The 18,825-nt window shown below is 58.2% G+C and overlaps 4 protein-coding genes across 10 annotated transcripts; 1 reads left to right on the top strand and 3 right to left on the bottom strand.

The window, feature by feature from the left end:
- Positions 1-1,904: 1,904 nt before the first annotated feature.
- PRDX5 (peroxiredoxin 5) lies at positions 1,905-5,725 on the bottom strand. Its single transcript, XM_025879168.2, has 6 exons — positions 5,478-5,725; positions 4,052-4,186; positions 3,219-3,350; positions 3,111-3,149; positions 2,894-2,955; positions 1,905-2,127 (listed from the first exon to the last, which is right to left on the bottom strand). Exons 1-6 carry the CDS (start codon positions 5,661-5,663, stop codon positions 2,022-2,024), a joined length of 660 nt encoding a protein of 219 aa, XP_025734953.1. The 5' UTR covers positions 5,664-5,725; the 3' UTR covers positions 1,905-2,021.
- Positions 5,726-6,304: 579 nt separating this feature from the next.
- On the top strand, positions 6,305-7,240 carry TRMT112 (tRNA methyltransferase activator subunit 11-2). Of its 2 annotated transcripts, none has more exons than XM_025878633.2 (4): positions 6,305-6,454; positions 6,544-6,609; positions 6,782-6,871; positions 6,963-7,240. In XM_025878633.2, exons 1-4 carry the CDS (start codon positions 6,377-6,379, stop codon positions 7,068-7,070), a joined length of 342 nt encoding a protein of 113 aa, XP_025734418.1. In that variant the 5' UTR covers positions 6,305-6,376; the 3' UTR covers positions 7,071-7,240. The 2 variants fall into 2 exon arrangements, with proteins under 2 accessions (XP_025734418.1, XP_025734417.1); XM_025878632.2 differs by having other exon boundaries at positions 6,306-6,454; positions 6,544-6,645.
- ESRRA (estrogen related receptor alpha) lies at positions 7,191-14,996 on the bottom strand. 3 transcript variants are annotated; one of them, XM_025878628.2, is made up of 7 exons: positions 14,864-14,996; positions 13,022-13,358; positions 9,891-10,007; positions 9,620-9,748; positions 9,036-9,203; positions 8,672-8,941; positions 7,191-8,233 (listed from the first exon to the last, which is right to left on the bottom strand). In XM_025878628.2, exons 2-7 carry the CDS (start codon positions 13,344-13,346, stop codon positions 7,974-7,976), a joined length of 1,269 nt encoding a protein of 422 aa, XP_025734413.2. In that variant the 5' UTR covers positions 13,347-13,358; positions 14,864-14,996; the 3' UTR covers positions 7,191-7,973. The 3 variants fall into 3 exon arrangements, with proteins under 3 accessions (XP_025734413.2, XP_025734415.1, XP_025734416.1); XM_025878630.2 differs by having other exon boundaries at positions 9,036-9,206; XM_025878631.2 differs by lacking the exon at positions 14,864-14,996 and adding an exon at positions 14,221-14,729 and having other exon boundaries at positions 9,036-9,206.
- Positions 14,997-15,797: 801 nt separating this feature from the next.
- CATSPERZ (catsper channel auxiliary subunit zeta) lies at positions 15,798-18,750 on the bottom strand. 4 transcript variants are annotated; one of them, XM_025878366.2, is made up of 5 exons: positions 18,608-18,750; positions 18,058-18,406; positions 17,091-17,170; positions 16,818-16,884; positions 15,798-16,058 (listed from the first exon to the last, which is right to left on the bottom strand). In XM_025878366.2, the coding sequence occupies exons 1-5, from the start codon at positions 18,626-18,628 to the stop codon at positions 15,949-15,951; spliced, it is 627 nt and encodes a 208-aa protein (XP_025734151.1). In that variant the 5' UTR covers positions 18,629-18,750; the 3' UTR covers positions 15,798-15,948. The 4 variants fall into 4 exon arrangements, with proteins under 4 accessions (XP_025734151.1, XP_073739639.1, XP_073739640.1 ...); XM_073883538.1 differs by having other exon boundaries at positions 15,930-16,124; XM_073883537.1 differs by lacking the exon at positions 15,798-16,058 and adding an exon at positions 17,685-17,875 and having other exon boundaries at positions 16,826-16,884.
- Between the last annotated feature and the right edge of the window lie 75 nt (positions 18,751-18,825).

Genomic DNA, 18,825 nt, shown 5'->3' on the forward strand with positions numbered 1-18,825 from the left:
ATGTGTTGGGTGAATGTCTCAGGGTTTGTTTTAACATTAACCCTTCGGCTACCAACAGCCCAGGAAGCTCATGCCCGCTGCCCTGCCAGGTACAGCTCCAAGCCTCCAGAACCCACTGATCCAGGCCCCTTTGCCTTGGCCTGCCCTGCCCTGTATCTACAACCCTGAAACACAGTGTGTCCGCCCAGGAGATGAAGCTCTGTCAGATTCTCTTGCAATGTGATCGTTGATCTCAGGCCCTCCGGTATCCAGAGTAGCCCACAGACACCACCCACCCCGGCAAGCTGAGGTATATGGCCACCTCCACTCACACCTGACTCCCATCGTGCTTACGCAAGGGGTCACCCAGGCCCTGGGAGCCCCTCATGCCAAGAGGCCCAGTCAATGGCCACAGGACCCCGGAGGGGACACTTCCTCTCAGAGGCCTTCCTGGGCCTCAGATTAAGAGGCCATGAGTAAAAGAAGCAGGCTGCTGGTGGCAGCAACAGACACCGGGCTTGGGCTAATAGCGAGGAGGCGCTGGGGGGCACGAGTTCTGCAGGAGAAGAGGAGGAGGGCCCACAGCCTGTGGGGGAGCTGGCGGCCAGCCATTTACCCATGTGCCCGGAGACTCGGAGAGCCCAGCCGCTGACTCCGGCACTCTCTCCACCTGAGGCTTTCAGGCTCGCACCCCACGGGATCATCTTACTACCTGAAGAGGCAGCTCTAAGTGTCTGCCCTCCTTAAGACTATGAGCTCCTAAACACAGCAGGGACCTAGTAATCGCTGCCTGATGCCAAGTGCAAGGCTTCCCAGGGTCAAAAGCCAGAGGCCCAAGGGCAGGGCCTGCAGACAGCACTGGCCTGCAGCCCAGACCCTGCTGGCCTCTCTGCCCCCCAGTACACCCAGCACTGGTCAGGCCTCACTGGCATCTTCTCCCCTGGAACAGCTCACCCAGACTCCTCTCCCAGGAAGCTCTCCTGGACTAAACCAGTACTGCCTCCACTGATGGAGCCCTTTCTTTCTTTTTTTTTAATTTTTTTTTTTTAGATTTTATTTATTTATTTGACAGAGAGAGAGAGACAGCAAGAGAGGGAACACAAGCCGAGGGAGAAGCAGGCTTCCCGCAGAGCAGGGAGCCCGATGTGGGACTCGATCCCAGGACTCCAGGATCATGACCTGAGCCGAAGGCAGTCGCTTAACCAACCGAGCCACCCAGGCGCCCAGATGATGGAGCCCTTTCTACCAGTCGGTCGGCCTCAAGGTGCCAGGAGCCCTTCCTGGGATGAGGGTGCTCCTGGGCGGGGTTCGACAGAGTCTAAAAGAATGGTGGGACTAAAGCTTGGCCCAGGTTGGGGTTACCTAGCATCAAAGCTCTACCCTGAGGTTTATGGTCTACATGAGGTCAGCCAACACCCAGAGAACAAATGCAAAAGGTCATGGCTGCAAGCCAAGCTCACATCTGCCTAGGGCCTACTCCCTCTGCACAGACTGCTCCTTCCCTTGCTCTTCAGACCACTGGTCCTTTCCCAATCTGTATATTGATGCTTCGTTAACACTTCATTCAAAGGCTCGCCCTAATGAAAAATGAAATCAGGATCCCCCATTAGTACCCCTTCAGCCCCTGCCCACTACCCTCACAGTTGTGACTGTTCTAAGGCCTGGCCCTCAGCAAATCAGCAACTCAAAATCAAGGAGTAGGGGCCCCTGGATGGCTCAGTCAGTTAAGCGTCTGACTCTTGATTTCAACTCAGGTCATCATCTCAGGTTCATGAGATCAAGCCCTAAGTCCTGGCTCCAAGTTCGACAACAAGTCTGCTTCTCTCCCTCTGCCCGTCCCCAACCCCCCAACCCCCAATGCACATGCACACTCTCTCCCAAATAGTAAATAAATCTCAAAAAAAAAAGAAAGAAAAATCAAGGACTAATCGTGAACCAGAAATGTTTATTGCAGAAATTTGGTCACAATTCCCACTTGGTGGCCCCCATTGAGGCTGGACTGGTGAAACAGGAAAGGGTGGAAGGAGTATGGGCCCAGGGCCTCAGAGCTGTGAGAGGATGTTGGGGGCCAGGCTGCAGGTGAGGCCTGTACCATCTGGCTCCACATTCAAGGATTTCACTATGCCCTCCTCTACCACCATGGAGAACCTGCCAGAAAGAGAGAATGGGCCAGGGGCGCCTGGGTGCTGCAGTCGGGTTAAGCGTCTGACTCTTGGTTTCCCCTCAGGTCGTGGTCTCAGGGTGGTGAGATCTAGCCCCATGTCGGGCTCTGCGCTCAGCGTGGAGTCTGCTTAAGACTCTCTCTCCCTCGCGGCGCCTGGGTGGCTCAGTTGGTTAAGCATCTGCCTTGGGCTCAGGTCATGATCCCAGAGTCCTGGGATCAAGTCCCGTATCAGGCTCCCTGCTCAGAGGGGAGCCTGCTTCTCCCTCTGCCTCTGCCCCTCCCCCTGCTTGTGCTCTATCAAATAAATAAATGAAAACTTAAAAAAAAAACTCTCCCTCCCTTTCCCTCTGCACGCTTGCTCTCTCTCTAAAATAAATAAGTAAATCTTTAAGAAGAGAGAGAGGGGCGCCTGGGTGGCTCAGTTGTTGGGTGTCTGCCTTCGGCTCAGGTCATGATCCCAGGGTCCTGGGATCGAGCCCCACATCAGGCTCCCTGCTCGGCAGGAAGCCTGCTTCTCCCTCTCCCACTCCCCCTGCTTGTGCTCTCTCTCTCGCTGTGTCTCTCTCTGTCAAATAAATAAATGAAAAATCTTAAAAAAAAAAAAGACTTTAAAAAATAAAAATAAAAATAAAAATAAATAAAAATAAAAAGAGAGAGACTGAGCCAATTACAACAGCCTGGGCCTGGAGGCTGGGAATGGAAATTGAAGGGGTGGCAGAGGAACCCCACAGAGGACCCTCCCACTTTTACCTCTTGAGCCGACGATTTCCAAAAAGGGACACCAATGAATCATCTAGTAGCAAATCTGTCTCCTAAAAGGAAAAGCAGAGACAAGGCTTAGAAACTTCCAGAACAGACCAAGCCCTGCCCCCACCAGCTGCTTCCCACATTAGCCATGTCCCTCCATGCATCCAAGGCCTGGCACAGGGACCACCCTATAGGGTAGGGGTTGCAGGGATGCACTCACCTTCCCAAAGGCCCCAGTGGGGTCAGCCAAGAGCCTAACCTAAGGAGAGAGTAAAGGTCAAAGAAAAATCTCCCTGGCCCCTGATCCCCTGCAGGACCCATACCTCACCTTGCCTCCAGAGTTGTGAGCTCGTCCCCACTCTTCAGTCACAAAGACATCATTAACACACAGACAGGCTACCACCTGGACCCCCTTGGCCTTCAGAGCCTCAGCCTGCTGCACAAATCCTGGCAGGTGGGTCTAGGAGGGGACACAAAGAGTCAGCAAAGTGATAACTGCCTCTGCTCTGCGTTGTACGCTTTATCTCCCGGCCCTCCTCACTTCCCTCTTAAATATCTTTGATCAATTAGAAATGTGTCAGCCACAGTTCCTTCTTGCCTTGGAGGCAAGGAAGCTCGGAACCAAACTTGAGCGCTCTGTGGTCACCATGAACCTCCCTTGGACGTGACTATATTTACCCGAGTATCTTCCACGTCGCCCATCACCAGCAAGATCAATAACAGATGTGGGATTTAATTACAATACCCTTTTCTCCTACGTTCCTGGTGCCATGACCTTTTCACAGCCTCCGCTTTTTTCTGAACGCTCTGATAGGCTTTATTTTTTGTGGTTTTTTTTTTTTAAAGAGTTTAATTTCTTTATTTGACAGAGAGAGAGTGAGAGAGCACAAACAAGGGGAGCAGCAGCAGAGGGAGAGGGAGAAGCGGGCTCCTCACCTAGCAGGGAGCTCGATGCAGGACTGGATCCCAGGACCCCGGGATCATGACCTGAGCTGAAGGCAGACACTTAACCGACTGAGCCACTCAGGCGCCCCGCTCCGATAGGCCTTGTAACTGTCACCACCACTACATACTCTCGCAGCAAGCTGCCCTAGAACTTAGGAACAATACAGACATGGACACGAGATTCCAACCGCTGACTCCCAGAAGGGCAGGTCTCACCTTGGAACAGCCGGGGGTAAAAGCCCCAGGGACTCCAAACAGCACCCCCTTCTTGCCCTTGAACAGCTCTGCCAGGTTCACCTTGTTCCCAGGGTTCCCTTCAAAAACCACCACGGAAGGGATGGCATCTCCCACCTAGAGGGAATGACTTGGTAAGGAGTTACTTGGTTACTTGGTATATGAGCAAAGACAACTAGAGACTGACTGACTAGATAAGGGGATAAGCAGTTGGGGAATGAGGGAGTGGGCAGGAGAAGCCAAGAGAAAGGCGTTAAACGGGGCCAGGCAGTTGCTCCTAGTAGAGCAGAGTTGACAGAGCTGTAATGTCCTAACCCGTCAAAGTTTCCAGAGGTCCCTTCCAGCCGCCCTCCCCTCTTCCCCCACCGCCTGGTTCCTCCACATCCTCCGGGTTTCAAAGTGGACCCTATTCCTTTTACCAGCCTGTTGGTGACAAAAGAAAATGGGAGAGGAGGCCTCTCTGGGTGTCGCAAGAGGTTGAGTAAACAAGGAGTGGTTTCTTACCGGAAAGAAGTGGGATAAAAGGGCAGGGAAGGAGAGCAAGGAATCTCTTGGGGGGTGAGGAGGAGACCCCGACAACAGGGAGGGAGAGGACCCTGGCCAGGTCTAAGTGTCCAGCCCTCAGGAAGAGAAAAAGGGAGAGCAGAAGAAGATGGAAAAATTGGGGAGAGGGTAACAAAATAAAAGGCATCTCTCAAAGGGGATGGAGTAGTCTACCTGGGAGTGTTGTGAGGGTTTCATGGAGCCAGAGGAGGTACACGAAAGGAGGGCAAATCGGGGATTGGGAGTAAGATTAAGCAGGAGGAGGAGGAGGAGGTCTCAGAAGAGTGTGGAAGGGTAAGGGAGGTGGTTCCCAGGAGCAGGGGATCGGTCCAGATGAGGGGATGAAAGACTCAGCAGAAGAGTGGGAATGAGCAAGGGAGAAGTGGAACGGGGGAGACACAGTAGGGGCTTTAAGAGAAAACCCTTGTTTCAGACGATGGGGTGAAGAATGATGCCCAGGAATATAACAAAAACGTACAAGAGAGTATGGGGGTAGGGGCACGTATGGAGGTTGAAAAGGGGCCCTGTGGCAAAGGAGATGGTTCCAGAAGGCGGAGGAGACCATGGTGGAGACACATCACAGGGTGTCGCATAGTGGAAGTGAAAAGGGGACGAGGGGAAGGCTCGAGAGCCTTGGAGGCTGTCCAGACGGGGTACGAGTCCCCCAAACCGGCGAGAATTAGGGGAGCGGAGCAGCCACGGGGTGTTGCTGAGGGGAGAAGGAGAACTACGGGAGGAGCGTCCGGCGGAGCGCGCAGGGGTCGGAGGGCAGCAAGGAGGGGGATTCTCCCCCAGACATGCGGGACGGAGAGCACTGGGAAGACTGGCGGGAGGGGAGTTCAGGCCGGTCCCGGCCAGCGGTCACCTTGATTGGGGCCATGGCTGAGGCGGCGCTTCTGAAACCGTAGGCCCCGCCAAGCGTCCACTCCCTGCCTGGTTGCCGGCACCCGCCTGCTCTCGACGGCGTCGATGCTGAAGACTCGACGGCAGCTGCCCGGACGAGACCCGAGCCTGCCCGACAACTCAGGACGCGCAGCTGAACAAACGGCATGCACAAACTCAGAGCGCACTGCCGCTCCGCCCCCGCGTCGGAGCCGCGGCAGGGGGCGGGGCCTGGCGGGCTGTGCCCCGGAGTGTCCCCTCCGCGAGAGGCGGAGCCCCGGCCGTGCCCGCCCCCGGAGAGGCTCCTCCAGTGCGCAGGCCTAGGAGCGCGTGCAGGGGCGGAGCTTCTGGGGCGCTCAGCTTATTTGCATTTGGGGCTGGACTACCGGCGCAGTTACGAGTGGGCGGGGCTTTCGGCAGCCGCGCAATTTATTTGCATACAAGGATGGGGTGTCGCTGTTGTGATGGGCCTAGTTTACGGATTCCTGCAATGTTTCCTTTCCTTAACCGGAAGCGAGGGGCGGGAGACGATGGTGTCAGGAGCTGGTGTAGGAGAAAAACATGTTTATTTGGCATTCAACGAAGGCTACTGCATTGCGGCTGCTTTACATACGATGTACACTGTGCATAATTCCTAGCGAATGGAAACCACTGGGCCTGCGCCGTAGTCATCTCCCACCGGGACGCTTCCGGTAGGAGCGCGTGATCCGACAAAGCTTTTCAAATACCTCTACTCGGCTAGCACGAGAAGTTCCAGCATGTTCGCCACTTCCGCTCCTCCGAGCCATCCAATGGGACGGAGAATGGAGCGGCCCCGGAAGTGACGCAGCTGAGTTTCTGCCTTCTTCCGGTTCCGGCTCTCTGAGAGCGCGCTGAGGCGACATGAAGCTGCTAACGCACAACCTGCTGAGCTCGCATGTGCGGGGGGTGGGGCCCCGTGGCTTCCCACTGCGCCTCCAGGTATCGGCCCGGGGCAGTCTCGCGCCCGTCTCCTGGGCGGAGTAGGGGAGCCAGGCTCCTGTCCCTGACGAAACTCCTCCGCCCCGCAGGCCACCGAGGTCCGCATCAGCCCCGTGGAGTTCAACCCTGACTTCGTGGCGCGTATGATACCCAAGGTGGAGTGGGCGGCGCTTCTGGAGGCGGCGGATACCGTGAGGACCCTCCCCGACGCCCGTGCTCACCCTGGGGTGGGGTGGTCCCACCGCAGGCTTTTGCCCTCAGGCCGGGGAACCTGGCGTCAAAGCAAGGGGCGGGATGCCCAGAGCTGATTCAGGCCTTTGCCCACAGTTGCATCTGGTCGAGGTGCCCAAAGGGCCGATTGAAGGGTATGAGCACGATGAGAAATTCCTGAGGCAGATGCACCACGTGCTGCTGGAGGTGAGAACCGGCCCATCGCTTGCTTTCCTGGCCCGTCACGGCCGGAGGAGGCTGCCAGTGCTCAGCTCTGTTCCCTCCCCCTTCCCCACAGGTGGATGTGCTGGAGGGCACCCTGCAGTGCCCAGAGTCTGGACGTCTGTTCCCCATCAGTCGCGGGATCCCCAACATGCTGCTGAGTGATGAGGAAACCGAGACTTAATCGTGCCAGGCGCCTAGTTTTTCCGTCTGTAACCAGGAATGTTTTTGCTGATGTATATTCTGTTTGCTAGGTCTGTCGTGTATCCCCAAACCTGGACCCAGTGACACACGAAACACAGTGTTCTTGAGCTCGATATATTTCTTTTTCTCATTAAAGTTTCAAAACCAAAAGCGGTTTCTCTTTGCAGCAAATATACATTAAAATAGAGTCTCTGTACAGCCAAAGGCTCTGGGCCCTGGCTTGCCCTATGTCCCTGCACCTCCCTGGCCAAACCCAAAAATAAATATAGTGTTATTGCTCTGCAGGGCATAGAGGCAGTGCTCTCCCTACCCCCCCCCCCGGAGGAGGCTGGGTGGGAGCTGATGGGGGGCCCTGGCCACCCCAGGGGTCCAGGGGCTGGAGCCTGCTTGGAGTTATTGCTTCAAGGGGGGGGCAGTAATGCCCAATGCAAATGATGAGGAGAGGAGCGAAGGGGGCAGGGGCCTTTGCTCTCCAAATCCCCCTCTGCTCTGGAGAGGGGGTTGGATTAAGCAGCAGCAAAAGCATCACCCGCTGGGAGACTGTGGCCTCCACTCCCTTCCCTCCCTGAGATCAGGCTTCTGCCCCCCCCCATGTCCCCTGCAGCCCCCTATGGCTTCCGCAAGGCCCCCTACACTCTGGGGGCACATTATGGCTTGCAAGGGGCAGCACAGTGCCCAGAGCCTGGGCGCACACATTCCCAGCTTCTAAGACCCCCTGGGAGGGGGGAGGGGAGGGCGTAGGGCCTGCTCCCAGGGGCTGATGGTATTGCCCTGGCCCTGCCAGCAGGCTGTGGCACTGCCCAGACCCCAGCTCTGCCCCCTTGGGGCTGACCCCATACTGGGCGGGTCCTGCCAGCACCCCCACCCGTGCCCACCCCTTGCCTCAGTCCATCATGGCCTCGAGCATCTCCAAGAACAGCTTGTGCATGGGCACCTTGCCCTCCAGCTTCACGCCATAGAAATGGGCCAGCACCTTGCCCGCTGTCTGGCGAAGGAGCGGTAGTGTGAGCAGCAGCCTGCCCGCCCGCCGCCGTTCAGCACCCCCTCCGGGGCCCGCCCGGCCTGCTTCATACTCGAGCAGGGCCTCGTGTAGAGCTTCTCGCAGCTGCTCCACAGCCTCGGCATCCTCAATGTGCACAGAGTCTGCAAGGAGAGGAAGGGGTGCTGTGGGCGTGGACTGTCTCCAGAAAGGGCAGAGCCCACACCTGCTTGAGCACTGTTGGATGGGGCCCGAGGAGGAGCCTGACATGGATCTGAGGGGCTGCCTGAGGCACCACTCACCGCTCCTGCTCATGAGCCAGGGCCCCCCCTTTCTCCCTCAACTGTGGCTACCTTTGGTTTCCCCTGCCCCCCCCCCTTCCTTCCCGCTAGGTGGTTCACTTTCCATGTAAAGATGGCCCTAGAGCTCGAAATCCTACGTGCGGCTCCTGAGCCTGCCCTTGCCTTCTTTGGGACTTTCAACAAGTCACTTCTCCCCTAAGCCCCAATTGTCCCTGTCTGCCAGATGAGACCGTGCCACGGTCAGGGTTACCAAGTGGAGGGCCTCACGGAGACTCCCATCGGTGCCCGCCCCGGACTCACCTGAGTTGGCAAGGGCCAGGGCCTTCAGCAGGACGTACTCCTCACGCTCCAGCCTCAGGGCCTGCAGTCGTCTCACCAGCTGCAGCAGCGCAGCCCCTAGCTCCCCCAAGCCAGCGGCGCGTGCCCCCTCTTCATCCAGGACCAGGTCCTCGGCGAAGGCCAGCTCATCCTGCAGTGGCAGTGAGCGCTGGGCCACACCCAACACCAAGACCTCCATCCATACACTCTGCAGAACTGACATCTGGTCAGACAGTGACAGTGACGAGAAGCCTGGAGGACAGTGGGAAGCAGACCTGGCTGAACAAGTTCACCAGAGCCAGGCCTGGCCCACAGAGGGAAGCCCCGGATCACCTGCGCTCCTTACCTGGGATGCTCTTGGCCCAGCTGATGGTGACCACAATCTCTCGGTCAAAGAGGTCACAGAGGGTAGCCACGGCCGGGAGGTGTCCGTCAGGGCCCGCCGGGTCGGGCATGGCATATAGCTTCTCAGGCTCAACCACCAGCAGGTGGGACACGAGTGCATTTACAGGAGCTGCTGGGACAGTTGGAAGAGGCACTCGAATTCATCACCTTGCAGGCCCCTTTGGGGTCAAGCATCTGCCCCAAATCAGCCACCACCACCCCCCATGGCATTCCTAATAGCCAGTGGCCAGCCAGGTTTGGACACTTCTCTCCAGGAAGGCCTCCCACTCTCTCCCAGGGAAAGCAAGTCCATGGACAGGTTCTGAGTGTGAGAAAAGTCTTTCCCTGGTCCCGGTGTACTACTCAGGGACTGATAAAGATCATTTTCAAAAATACTCCTTCAGGGAAACATGCTATGAACAGATGAAGGGCAGACCGGGATCCCGATGCCAATGCTATCCATTCTGGGTGACTGACACCTAACAGGCTTCTCGTGTCCCAGCCCCATCCCAGCCTTAGGGCTCCCAGGGCCCACAGCACGCTCACCGGGTTTCCGAGGGCCTCCGGCTACCGCCAGGGGGCCAGCAGGGAAGGAGCCCGGGAAGGGCAGCGGGTCCACCTCTGGCCGCCGCTTGTACTTCTGCCGCCCGCCTCGGACACGGTCCAGACGTACACCTTGAATTTCGGGACAAGGCTGTGTCCGTGGGGCTGGGGGTGGCTTGCTCTGCAGAGCCCTCCCGCCCCGTCTCTTCCCACAGAACGCCCCAAGCCTCGCCCACCCCTGCCCCACGCACCCGGGCCCCTGCCCAGCGCTCACCCTCCTTGAGCATGCCCACCCGCAGGCACTTGGTGAAACGACAGGCCTGGCAGGCCTTGCGTCTCCGCTTGGTGATCTCGCACTCGTTGGAGGCCGGACAGCTGTACTCGATGCTCCCTGCCAGGAAGAGGCAGGGCTCCAGTGGCAGCCTCCTAGGGCCCGGAGGGGGCCCAGAAGATAGGAGAGCCCCGACGCGCCCTGGGCGAGTGCAGGTCTGGGGAGAGGGGCGGTGCCCCGAGTGGGGCAGGGAAGCCCGGGACAGTGAGGGGAATGGCCTTTGGGCTGGGGGCTCCTGACGAGGCCAAGGAAACCTGGGGCCCAGGGAGTCAGGCTGATCTCTGCCCCAAGCCTCTTGTCAAGCCACGTCGCTGGGCTCTACTGACCCCATCTGTTCTCATCAAGGGCCACGGCTTCTATATTGCTACATCCAGGGCTCCACTCTTGTCCTCATCTTGCTTGGCCTAAAGGAGCATCTAGTGCCATGGATCACGTCCTGCTCCCACAAACACTCGGACACTTGTCTCCTTTGCCTCTAGGACACCACCTCCTTCCAGCTCACTGGCCACTTTGTCGTTTCTGTGCATCCGCACACACTCCTTCCACCGAAGGACTGGCCCGAGGGCTGCCCTTGGACCCCCCAACGCACTCCCACGGTGAGCTCACCAGTCGTGGGCCTTCACGTTTCTATCAGTAGAGCTTCGTGAACTCTAGACTCGTGCTCCACTGCCTCAGCATCTTGCAGGTCTAGAAGGCGTGGCAAACTTCACCTGTCCTAAATGGAGCCCACGACCTACCACTCCAAACCCTACAACCCCATTTGTCCAGTGGCTCAAGCAGAAATCCAGAAAACATCTTTGATTCTTCTCTTACACCCAAATCCAACCCATCAGCGGGGCCTGGCGAGCTTTACCTCCTCCCATGTCCAGAAGCCAACCCGTTGTGCCCCATGCCTGCTCCCGCCCCTGCCCCGAGTCACCATCACCCCACCTTCTCGCTGGCCGCCTCCAACGTCCCTTTCTCCTTCAGTTAATGTCAGCACAATGGGCCAGGACAACCCACTCAACCCAAGTCAGATCCTGTGCCTCCCCTGCTCCAAAGCCTCCAGTGATGTCCCTTCTCAGAATAAAAGCCCAAGTGCTCCCAAGGCCGGTGAGGCCTCCAGTCCTTGGCTTTTCAACCTTTCTAACCTCATCCCCCTCATACTCTGTTCCTCCCACGGACCCCAGGCTCAGGGCCCACCGCTCCCTGACCTCCTTCTTAGCTCTACTCCCAGTCACCTCGGGAGGCCCTCCCTGGCCCCGCTGTGAGAATGTCGGGGGCCTCTCTGCAGGCTTCTTCTGCCACCTGCCCTGCCTGATAGTTTCTCGTCAGCTCTCAGCACCCTCTGAGTCACCACACACGTACTTATTCGTCTTATTATCTGTCTTCCCCCTTTAGCATCTGCTCCGTGAAGTCCAGGACGGCCAAGCGCTAGGAACAGGGCCTGGTATGTAATGGCAGCTTCTGACTGGCTGATGGAACGCATGGTGGCCCTCCCAGCCTCACAGGGGTACGGCCAGGGCTGAATGACACAACCAGCCAACATGCCCTTGGCACATTCCTCCTACACCCTATATTCAGGCCTGCACCCGCAGCTCAAGACACCTCCTCCGAGAAGACCTCCAGAGCCTCCAACCTAGCCGGGTTCCTTGGCACACATCCTATTCCTCCCCCTCCAGCACTTAAAATAGCTGTACTACAACAGTTTTGTGCAATTCACTGTTTTCTCTCTTCCCTCTGCTAGAATATAAATGGCTCAGTCCCAGCTATGTCCGCAGGCCTGAACAGTGGTCAGGACAGCAAAGCACAGGTCTGTGAAGAAAAAGGGCTCCGAAGGCTGCCTGGGATCCATCCTGACACTACCTCTTAACAACCGTGTGACCTTGGGCAAGTCCCATACCTAAGCCCCCAACCCCTCAGTTTTCCCATCTCTAAAACTGGGATAAAAACAGGACTTCCTACAAAGACGGCTAGTAAGAATGAAAGGGAATGTCGAGGTAACATGTTCAGCATGGTTCACAGGGCCCAAATGCCTAATAAATGACTACAATCTATGCCTAGGGCTCAGTAAACATTTGTCAACGGAGTCAACAGAGAATGAAGGGGTCCAACGTGGGCAGGAGACGCCTGGGCCCCTTAGTTCACTGGCCTTCAAATCCATTAGAGAGCACAAACGGTTTTAGAGCAGTGGGTGTTGGCCAAATCAAAACCCACTCGCAATGTCACAATCAGTTGGGAGCCATCTGTCCGAAGTTCAGTTATAAGTAATAAGCAGAGGCGGCAGTCAGCTCTGGACCTAAGTCAACCCAAGTTCAAATCCTGCTTCTGCCATTTTCTACCTGTGGGACTTGAACAAAGTTTTAAAAATCTTCCTGGGCCTCAAGTACGGTCACAGCCCTGGCACCTTATGGGCTGTTCAGGGAGTAAGAGATCACGAACATAGAGGGCACCGTGCCTGACACGGGGTAAGCACTCAAGAAATGTTCTCCAAAAGTACAAGTTACTGCCCCAAAGTCAGCAGTGTTTCCTATAAAAATATAAGTAACAGGCACATCCCAAGTAAAGCTTATTATATCACATCTTGCTCATGTTTTGATATGTGTTCCTGAGTGAGAAAAACTCAGTAATAGTCTTTTTAAAGTCAGGTGCTGAAATACGGTGTAGCCCCTCTCAGTTACCCATGAAAACCTGCCTTATGCTGGTGCTGCTTTGGGGAAATCCACCAAAGCGCGGGGAACGGGGGTGTTCTATGCTGCTGAGAGTTCAGCAGCCACCAGAAGCAAGAACAAAGTTTAGAAGCAGAAAGAGGCTGTCTCAAATTTTTCAGAGCCACTGTGGAAGGTGCTAGGCCTCTAGTACCCAGAAACCTAGGCTTCCTGAGCCCTCTCTCACATCTCACATCCAAGCCATCAACACATCCTGGTGGCTTTATTTAACTTTTCAGGGAAACGGCACTTCCAGGAGGGAGGAGGAACCTGGGAACCCCAAGTGGTACCTCAGCAGTTTGGGAGCCTACTGCCACGTGGCAGTGCACCCACTGGGTAGCACTAGGCCCAGAGGGCAAAGGGCACAGAAGTGAGGTGGGGGCTCACCCTGGATGGTCCTCTTGAAGAAGGCTTTGCAGGCCTCACAGGACGCCACACCATAGTGGTAGCCGGAGGCCACATCCCCACAGACCAGGCAGAGGCGTTTGGGTAGGGAGCTGAGCACCAGCTTCCCACCACCCTGCTCGCCAGGCCCAGCCCCCTCCCCATCCTCCTCTTCCTTGTGGCCTGGGAGGCAGCGGGTGGGAGCTGGGCCAGGGGCCAGGGCCACGGGGGGCTCGGTCTCGGTCTCTGAGGAACCCTTTGGGCTGTCAGGGCTGGCTGGCTCTGCCTTGATGTAGAGAGGCTCAATGCCCACCACCTGGCTGGACATGGCGCTGGTCACCTGCAGGGAGAGACCTGTCCGGTCACAGGGAGACACTGGGATGGGGGACAGAGACACAGTGCCACTCTGGTTGCCCAACCCCGGGCCTAGGGCCAGGCTTCCAGGCTCATCGAGGGGGAGGGAAGGGGGGCAGAGTCCAAGGAATGGCTGCCCATGAAGAGGCCCCCCCCCAGCTGTTGCCATGGGAACAGAGTCTCCAAAGCCTCCAGGGCCAGTAACTGACGGCAAGGTCTCCCACTTGGGAACCTGGGGGAAGCCTGGAAACTCCCTACTCCCACCGGGGCCAGGGAGCAGGGTAACCTTAGTCCCCAGGTGACCTTCAACCCCAACTGGAATCCCCAGCCAGTAGCAAGATACCTCTCAATTTTCTCCAAATGTTGAGGACCTCGATGATTTCCCCCTCACCTGGGCATCCTCCATTCAAAAGCACAAACCAGACACACAAGGGCAGTGGTGGGCTCACACACTCGCACTCACCTGGGTCCTCAGGTGTCCTCACATGCTCACACATGCTCACTCTCTCCTGGGCACTTCCATGCTCTCACACATGGCTTTCCCCAAGCCCCAGCTCTCACTCATGCTCCCCGTTTGTCTTCACACACTCCACCCGAAGGGCACAAACCATAAACAAAGTCACACTCAAGGCTCACAATCACACACACTCACTCCCAAACACTCACCATGCCTCCACGCTGACACACACAGGCACAGACCCTTGTGGAAACACACTCAGAGCCTTTCACACCTGACACACCGCCCCTCCTGCCCCAGCATGCCAATCCCATGCCCACCGGAGGACACGGCCCCACCTCTTTACACCCCACCCCACCCCCCCAAACCCCGCCAGCACAATCACTCTTACACTCCAGCTGCCGCAGAATCCTCCACCTCAGGAGCGCCCCGCCCCCCAACCTGCGCACACCTCCGGAAAGTTGCCTAAAGTTGCTGCGCCTCCCCTTCCCCTCCGCCCTCGGGGGACCTCTATCAGGTTATCAGGAAGTAAATGGGGAGCGCCAAGGAGGAGGAAGTTCTCCCCTGCCGGTGCGATGACCTTTGACCCAGAGAGGAGGGTGGCTCAAGGCCCCTTCGAGCGCCCCCACGTGGTCTTCAAAGCCCCTTCTCCGACAGGGAACCCTCCCTATCTTCCACCCAGGCCCGCCCCTGGGACTTCGACTTGCTCCAGGTGCGGGATTGAACCCTGCCCTGGGACTGGATCCGAGGCCCAAGCCTGACCCTGGCCAGGACGTGAAGCCCGAGCCAGGACCGGCCCCTGTCCCAGGCCGACGCATTAAGACCTCAACACGGGATCCCGCCCGGACCCTAACCCCGTCTGGCCCTGGACCCGGTCCCAATCGTGACCCGGGCTCGTCCTGGAGCCGGACCCCGCCCGGAGCCCGCCCCCCGCCGCCCGCCGCCCGCCTCCCAGCCGCGCTCGCACATGGCCCCCGCGCCCCGCCCGTCCACCCCCCCCCCCCCCCCAGCGGCGCTCCCCTCCGCCCCCGGACCTGGGGCTCCGGCAGGGCGGGCGGGCAGGCATGGGGGCCGAGCGGCCCGGAGCGCCGGGGTGAGCCTGGGGCCGCGAACGGCCCCTCCTCCGCCGCCTCCTTGGGCCGCACCGCCCCGCCGCGCCGCGTCCCCTCACTCGGCGGCGCCGCCGGCGGCTTGTAGGACACAAAAGGACATCGCGGCCGCTTCCTACTCTGCTTCCTCCAGCTGACAGCGGGGGTGGGGCCGGCCGTGCGCATGCAAAGCAGGGGGCGGGTCTCGGCGCCCTATGCTAATCAGACAAGAGGGGCGGGCAGCGCCTGCGTGCCTGGACCAGCCGGGGCGGAGCCGGCAAAGCCAGGAGGCGGTCCTTCATGAAGGTCCCGCCCACCGCCGCCGAGCCGGAGCGGCGCACTTGTGAAGACGGCGGCCGAGGGGGCGGGGCCAGAGGAGACGTGGAGAGGCTCCGGGAGGGGGTTGGAACCAGGAGCGCTCTTACGCAACGAAGGAGGCGGGGCGCGCTATGCGCGAGAGAAGTGGGCGAGGTGGCTGGGTGGCCGCAATTGCGGGGCAGGGAGAAGACTTACATATGTAAATAAGAGGGCGGGACGAGCGGAGAGGTTAGTGTAACTGCATATGCATGAGGGGCGGGGCCTAGCATGCCCAAACTAGAAGGGAGGCGCTGCCCCTTTACCTTCTCGCCCTTCCCCCAAGATTACACCATCGGGGCACTTGGACCGCAGATCCAGTATCTCCACACAGCTGCTGGACCTGGGGTGGGAGACGCAGGCATAAAACATGCAAGAAGTCCTGGATTTCGAGTCCCGGGAAGGCGGAGCCAATAGGGCCTGGACGGAGAACGCTCAAGGTCACTGCGGTGACCGAGTGAAGGTCACGGGGAAAGGCGGGGCCCCGTGCGTCCTCCTCACGCGGGCAGCCACGCACTGACTCACCGACCGTGCACAGAGTCTTTTATTTATCTAGGACTCAAATTCCACGTGGACAGGGTCGGGCTTGGGTCTGGGGACGGGACAGGGGCCGGGAACTGGAGTCGGGCTGTCTGTCACTCGAGCCCGAGCCCGAGCCCGAGCCCGAGGCGGTGCTCTCAGTGCACCAAGAGGTGCAGCCTCTTGCTCTGGCGCCTCTTGAGCCCCTCGATGTATCGCTGCAGCTGCTTGGTCAGGAAGTGGTCCCGGCCAATACCTGACCGGTAGCCTGGAGGGCATAGCTCGGCTCAGGGCAGTGAGCAGGAGCATGGCCTCCCCAGCAGCGGTGCTGCACCTGAGATTTGAGGAAACGCGGGTGATCTGGGGTGGCAGGAGCGCCTGGCACTCGGGTCTGTGTTAGTCTGGGGAACTTTGGATCTCCAAGGTGCTGGCCCTGACAGTTTTTTTTTTTAAAGGTCAAGTCATACACCTGTACTCCAAACAGATGGGGGATGTGGAGGAGGATGAGAGAGTTAGGTGGAGCATGGGTGAGGGCAAGGTTAGAGTGTTGCAGGCCTGAACCAGGACAGTGGTAGCAGGCATCTCTGTGGACACCTCCTGGACCACCCACTCTAAGCCATTAGCCAGCATCCCTGCCTTATATTACAAGCAGGGCAAATGAGGGGACTTTGACCCAAATAATCCACTGTCCAGAGGTTCCTCACAGCACCGAGGGAGAGGGCCAAGTCCACACAAAGACTGTCATCCCCACTGGGGAGTGGAGAAACCGCTTTAGAAAAGGCACATCAGCTAGAGAGGCGCTGCACTAAGGCTGGAGCCCAGGCCCCTGAGGGTCACCTCATGCTCTCCCCACTGGGTGTCCCTGTGCCCAGTCCCCCAATTTTTTACTTTTGGTAGGGCTCCTGGAATTACTGGTGGGTGGTAAGGGAATCTGACAAGGCAGACACGTCCTGAAACCCCACTCCCAGAGGCCCAAGCCCTGCAAAATCCCTCAGGGTCTCTTGTGGGAGCTGGGGGAGGGGCTCACTCCGGAGGGCTTTGGTGAGGATTTCCAGAGCTTCATTCTCCATGAGTTCCATCAGAGGCAGTGGCAGCTGGAGAAGCAGCAAGAGGCTCAGATGTCCCAGAGACCCCAGCCCTGCCCCGAGCTGAAATGCCCCACCTGCCCCCTCTAGCCCCAAGACCCCCAACCAACCTGCCTGCCCTTCCGCTCTACAAACCACACTCACCCCTTCACCTCTGCAACCCCCACCTTGCCCATCCCACCCCACTCAAATCCCCAGTCTCTCTGGGTGCTAACCCTGTTCTGCTGCTCCATCCAGTAGGCTCGATGGGGTGTGTGCTTCGAGATACTGAGCGATGACTCTGAGGAAGACATTTCTGGGAGAAGAGAAAAAGAGAGATCAGTCATCTGCAGACCGCTGGGTCTTCCCTGGAGCAGAGGAAACAAAACACACGGGCAGGCTTGTGGTGGCAGGGGAGTGGCCTTCAGAGACCAGCTCCAGGTGCCACCTTATTGGAAAACAGTATGGGACAGTCGGTTACTACCCTGGGCTTTATTGTCCCACCCACCAAGGTGCCAGTTCTGACTACGCCATTAGGTGAGGCTTACAAGCAGTGACTGAAAATTTCTGACCCTCAAAGTTCTTCATTTGTCAAATGGGGTAATAAGAATAGAGCCCCTTATGGAGGTTGTGAAGTTTAAGGTGATCATGCAAAGGAAGCCCAGTGCCTGGCACACAGCAAGCACTCAATAGATGGCATTACAATATTGTTATCCGTTTTAATCCCCCGTTGTAGGGGCGGGGGGGGGGAGGGGAGTCCCAGACGGTGCCCAGCAAGAAGTAGGTACTTAAAATTGTAGCCAACGACTGAGAGAATGAAAGATAGGCACCTCCTCAACGACAGCAAATCCATACACAAGGAAATAACTCCCTCCTCTCAACCATCCCAGTGATTCCATTAAAAGCACGGGTCCTACGTCGCTGCCTTTGCGCATTTTCCACAGGTGTCTCTCGGACCTGGCGTGCCATGGCCACAGGACCTTGTACGACGCCTGCCCGGTAGGGGGCGCTCCAAGAATGTCTGGTTGATTTAAAGCGTAAAAGATGAACGAGGGCGCCCGTCCGGGGAAAGGGAACCCTTGGAAACGGATCCTACAGCTTCTCCCCCCCCCCCCACCCTCCCCATTTCACAGCAACAGATATTGAGGTCCTGGCCAGCCCCCTGCCCTGTGGATACCCACAGCCCTGTGAGGCCACACTGACCGGTGTCGGTCACGGAATCGACGTCCTCCCCTAAACGGCTTCCCAGGGAGCTGGCCCGACGCAGCTCCAGCTCCAACAAGGAGGACTCGTTCAGATCCTCCTGTTTGAAACTGCCCTTGTCCTCTCCGTCATCCCTTTCTTCCCAACCACCGTCTGAGTCGCGGCCGGCCTTCTGGTTGTACCACCGGCGGGACTTGAGGCTGATGCCACCGCCCTCCATGTCTGAGTTCTCGCCGACACTGGACCGCGGCACATTCAGCTTCGGCTGCGACAGCGTGGACCTGGTCCACAGATTCCGGATGTCGTTGTCTGGGCTCGACTTGTCTGAGCCATGGCTGCCCAAAGACGCCTGTGGGCCACATACAACGAGGGAAGCCAAGGGCCGCGGGGAGTTGGGAAGGAGAGGAAGAGCAGGCTGGAGTCGTCGGCTCGGCTCAGGGCTCGTTGGGAGCTGCCCCGGGGCCAAGGGTGAGGGAGAGAATAGCCAAGGACCCAGGCTGGACCCAGGCTGGGGGCTCCCAGGGGGAGGGGGCCCGGGAAGAGTTCTTACTTTGAAAGGCTTTTCCTCCATGGTTCTGCCCCAACGGACCCAGTCGCCACAGGCCTCGGGGCGAGGAGCAAGGGGTCACGCTCCAGGAGCGGGGAGGGGCAGATCCCGTTCCCGAATGGTGCTGCCGGTCTCGCGCGGGAGAGTTCAATCTACAGCCCCCCACGCTAGATGCCATTCTCTCTCCCCCGTCCCCACCGCCCCATATCTGTGCTGAGGTT

This window comes from Callorhinus ursinus, unplaced genomic scaffold (genome assembly GCF_003265705.2).
Source record: "Callorhinus ursinus isolate GAN/ISIS: 27379988/994484 unplaced genomic scaffold, GSC_fseal_2.0 scaffold51, whole genome shotgun sequence".
Classification (NCBI taxonomy): Eukaryota; Metazoa; Chordata; class Mammalia; order Carnivora; family Otariidae; genus Callorhinus; species Callorhinus ursinus.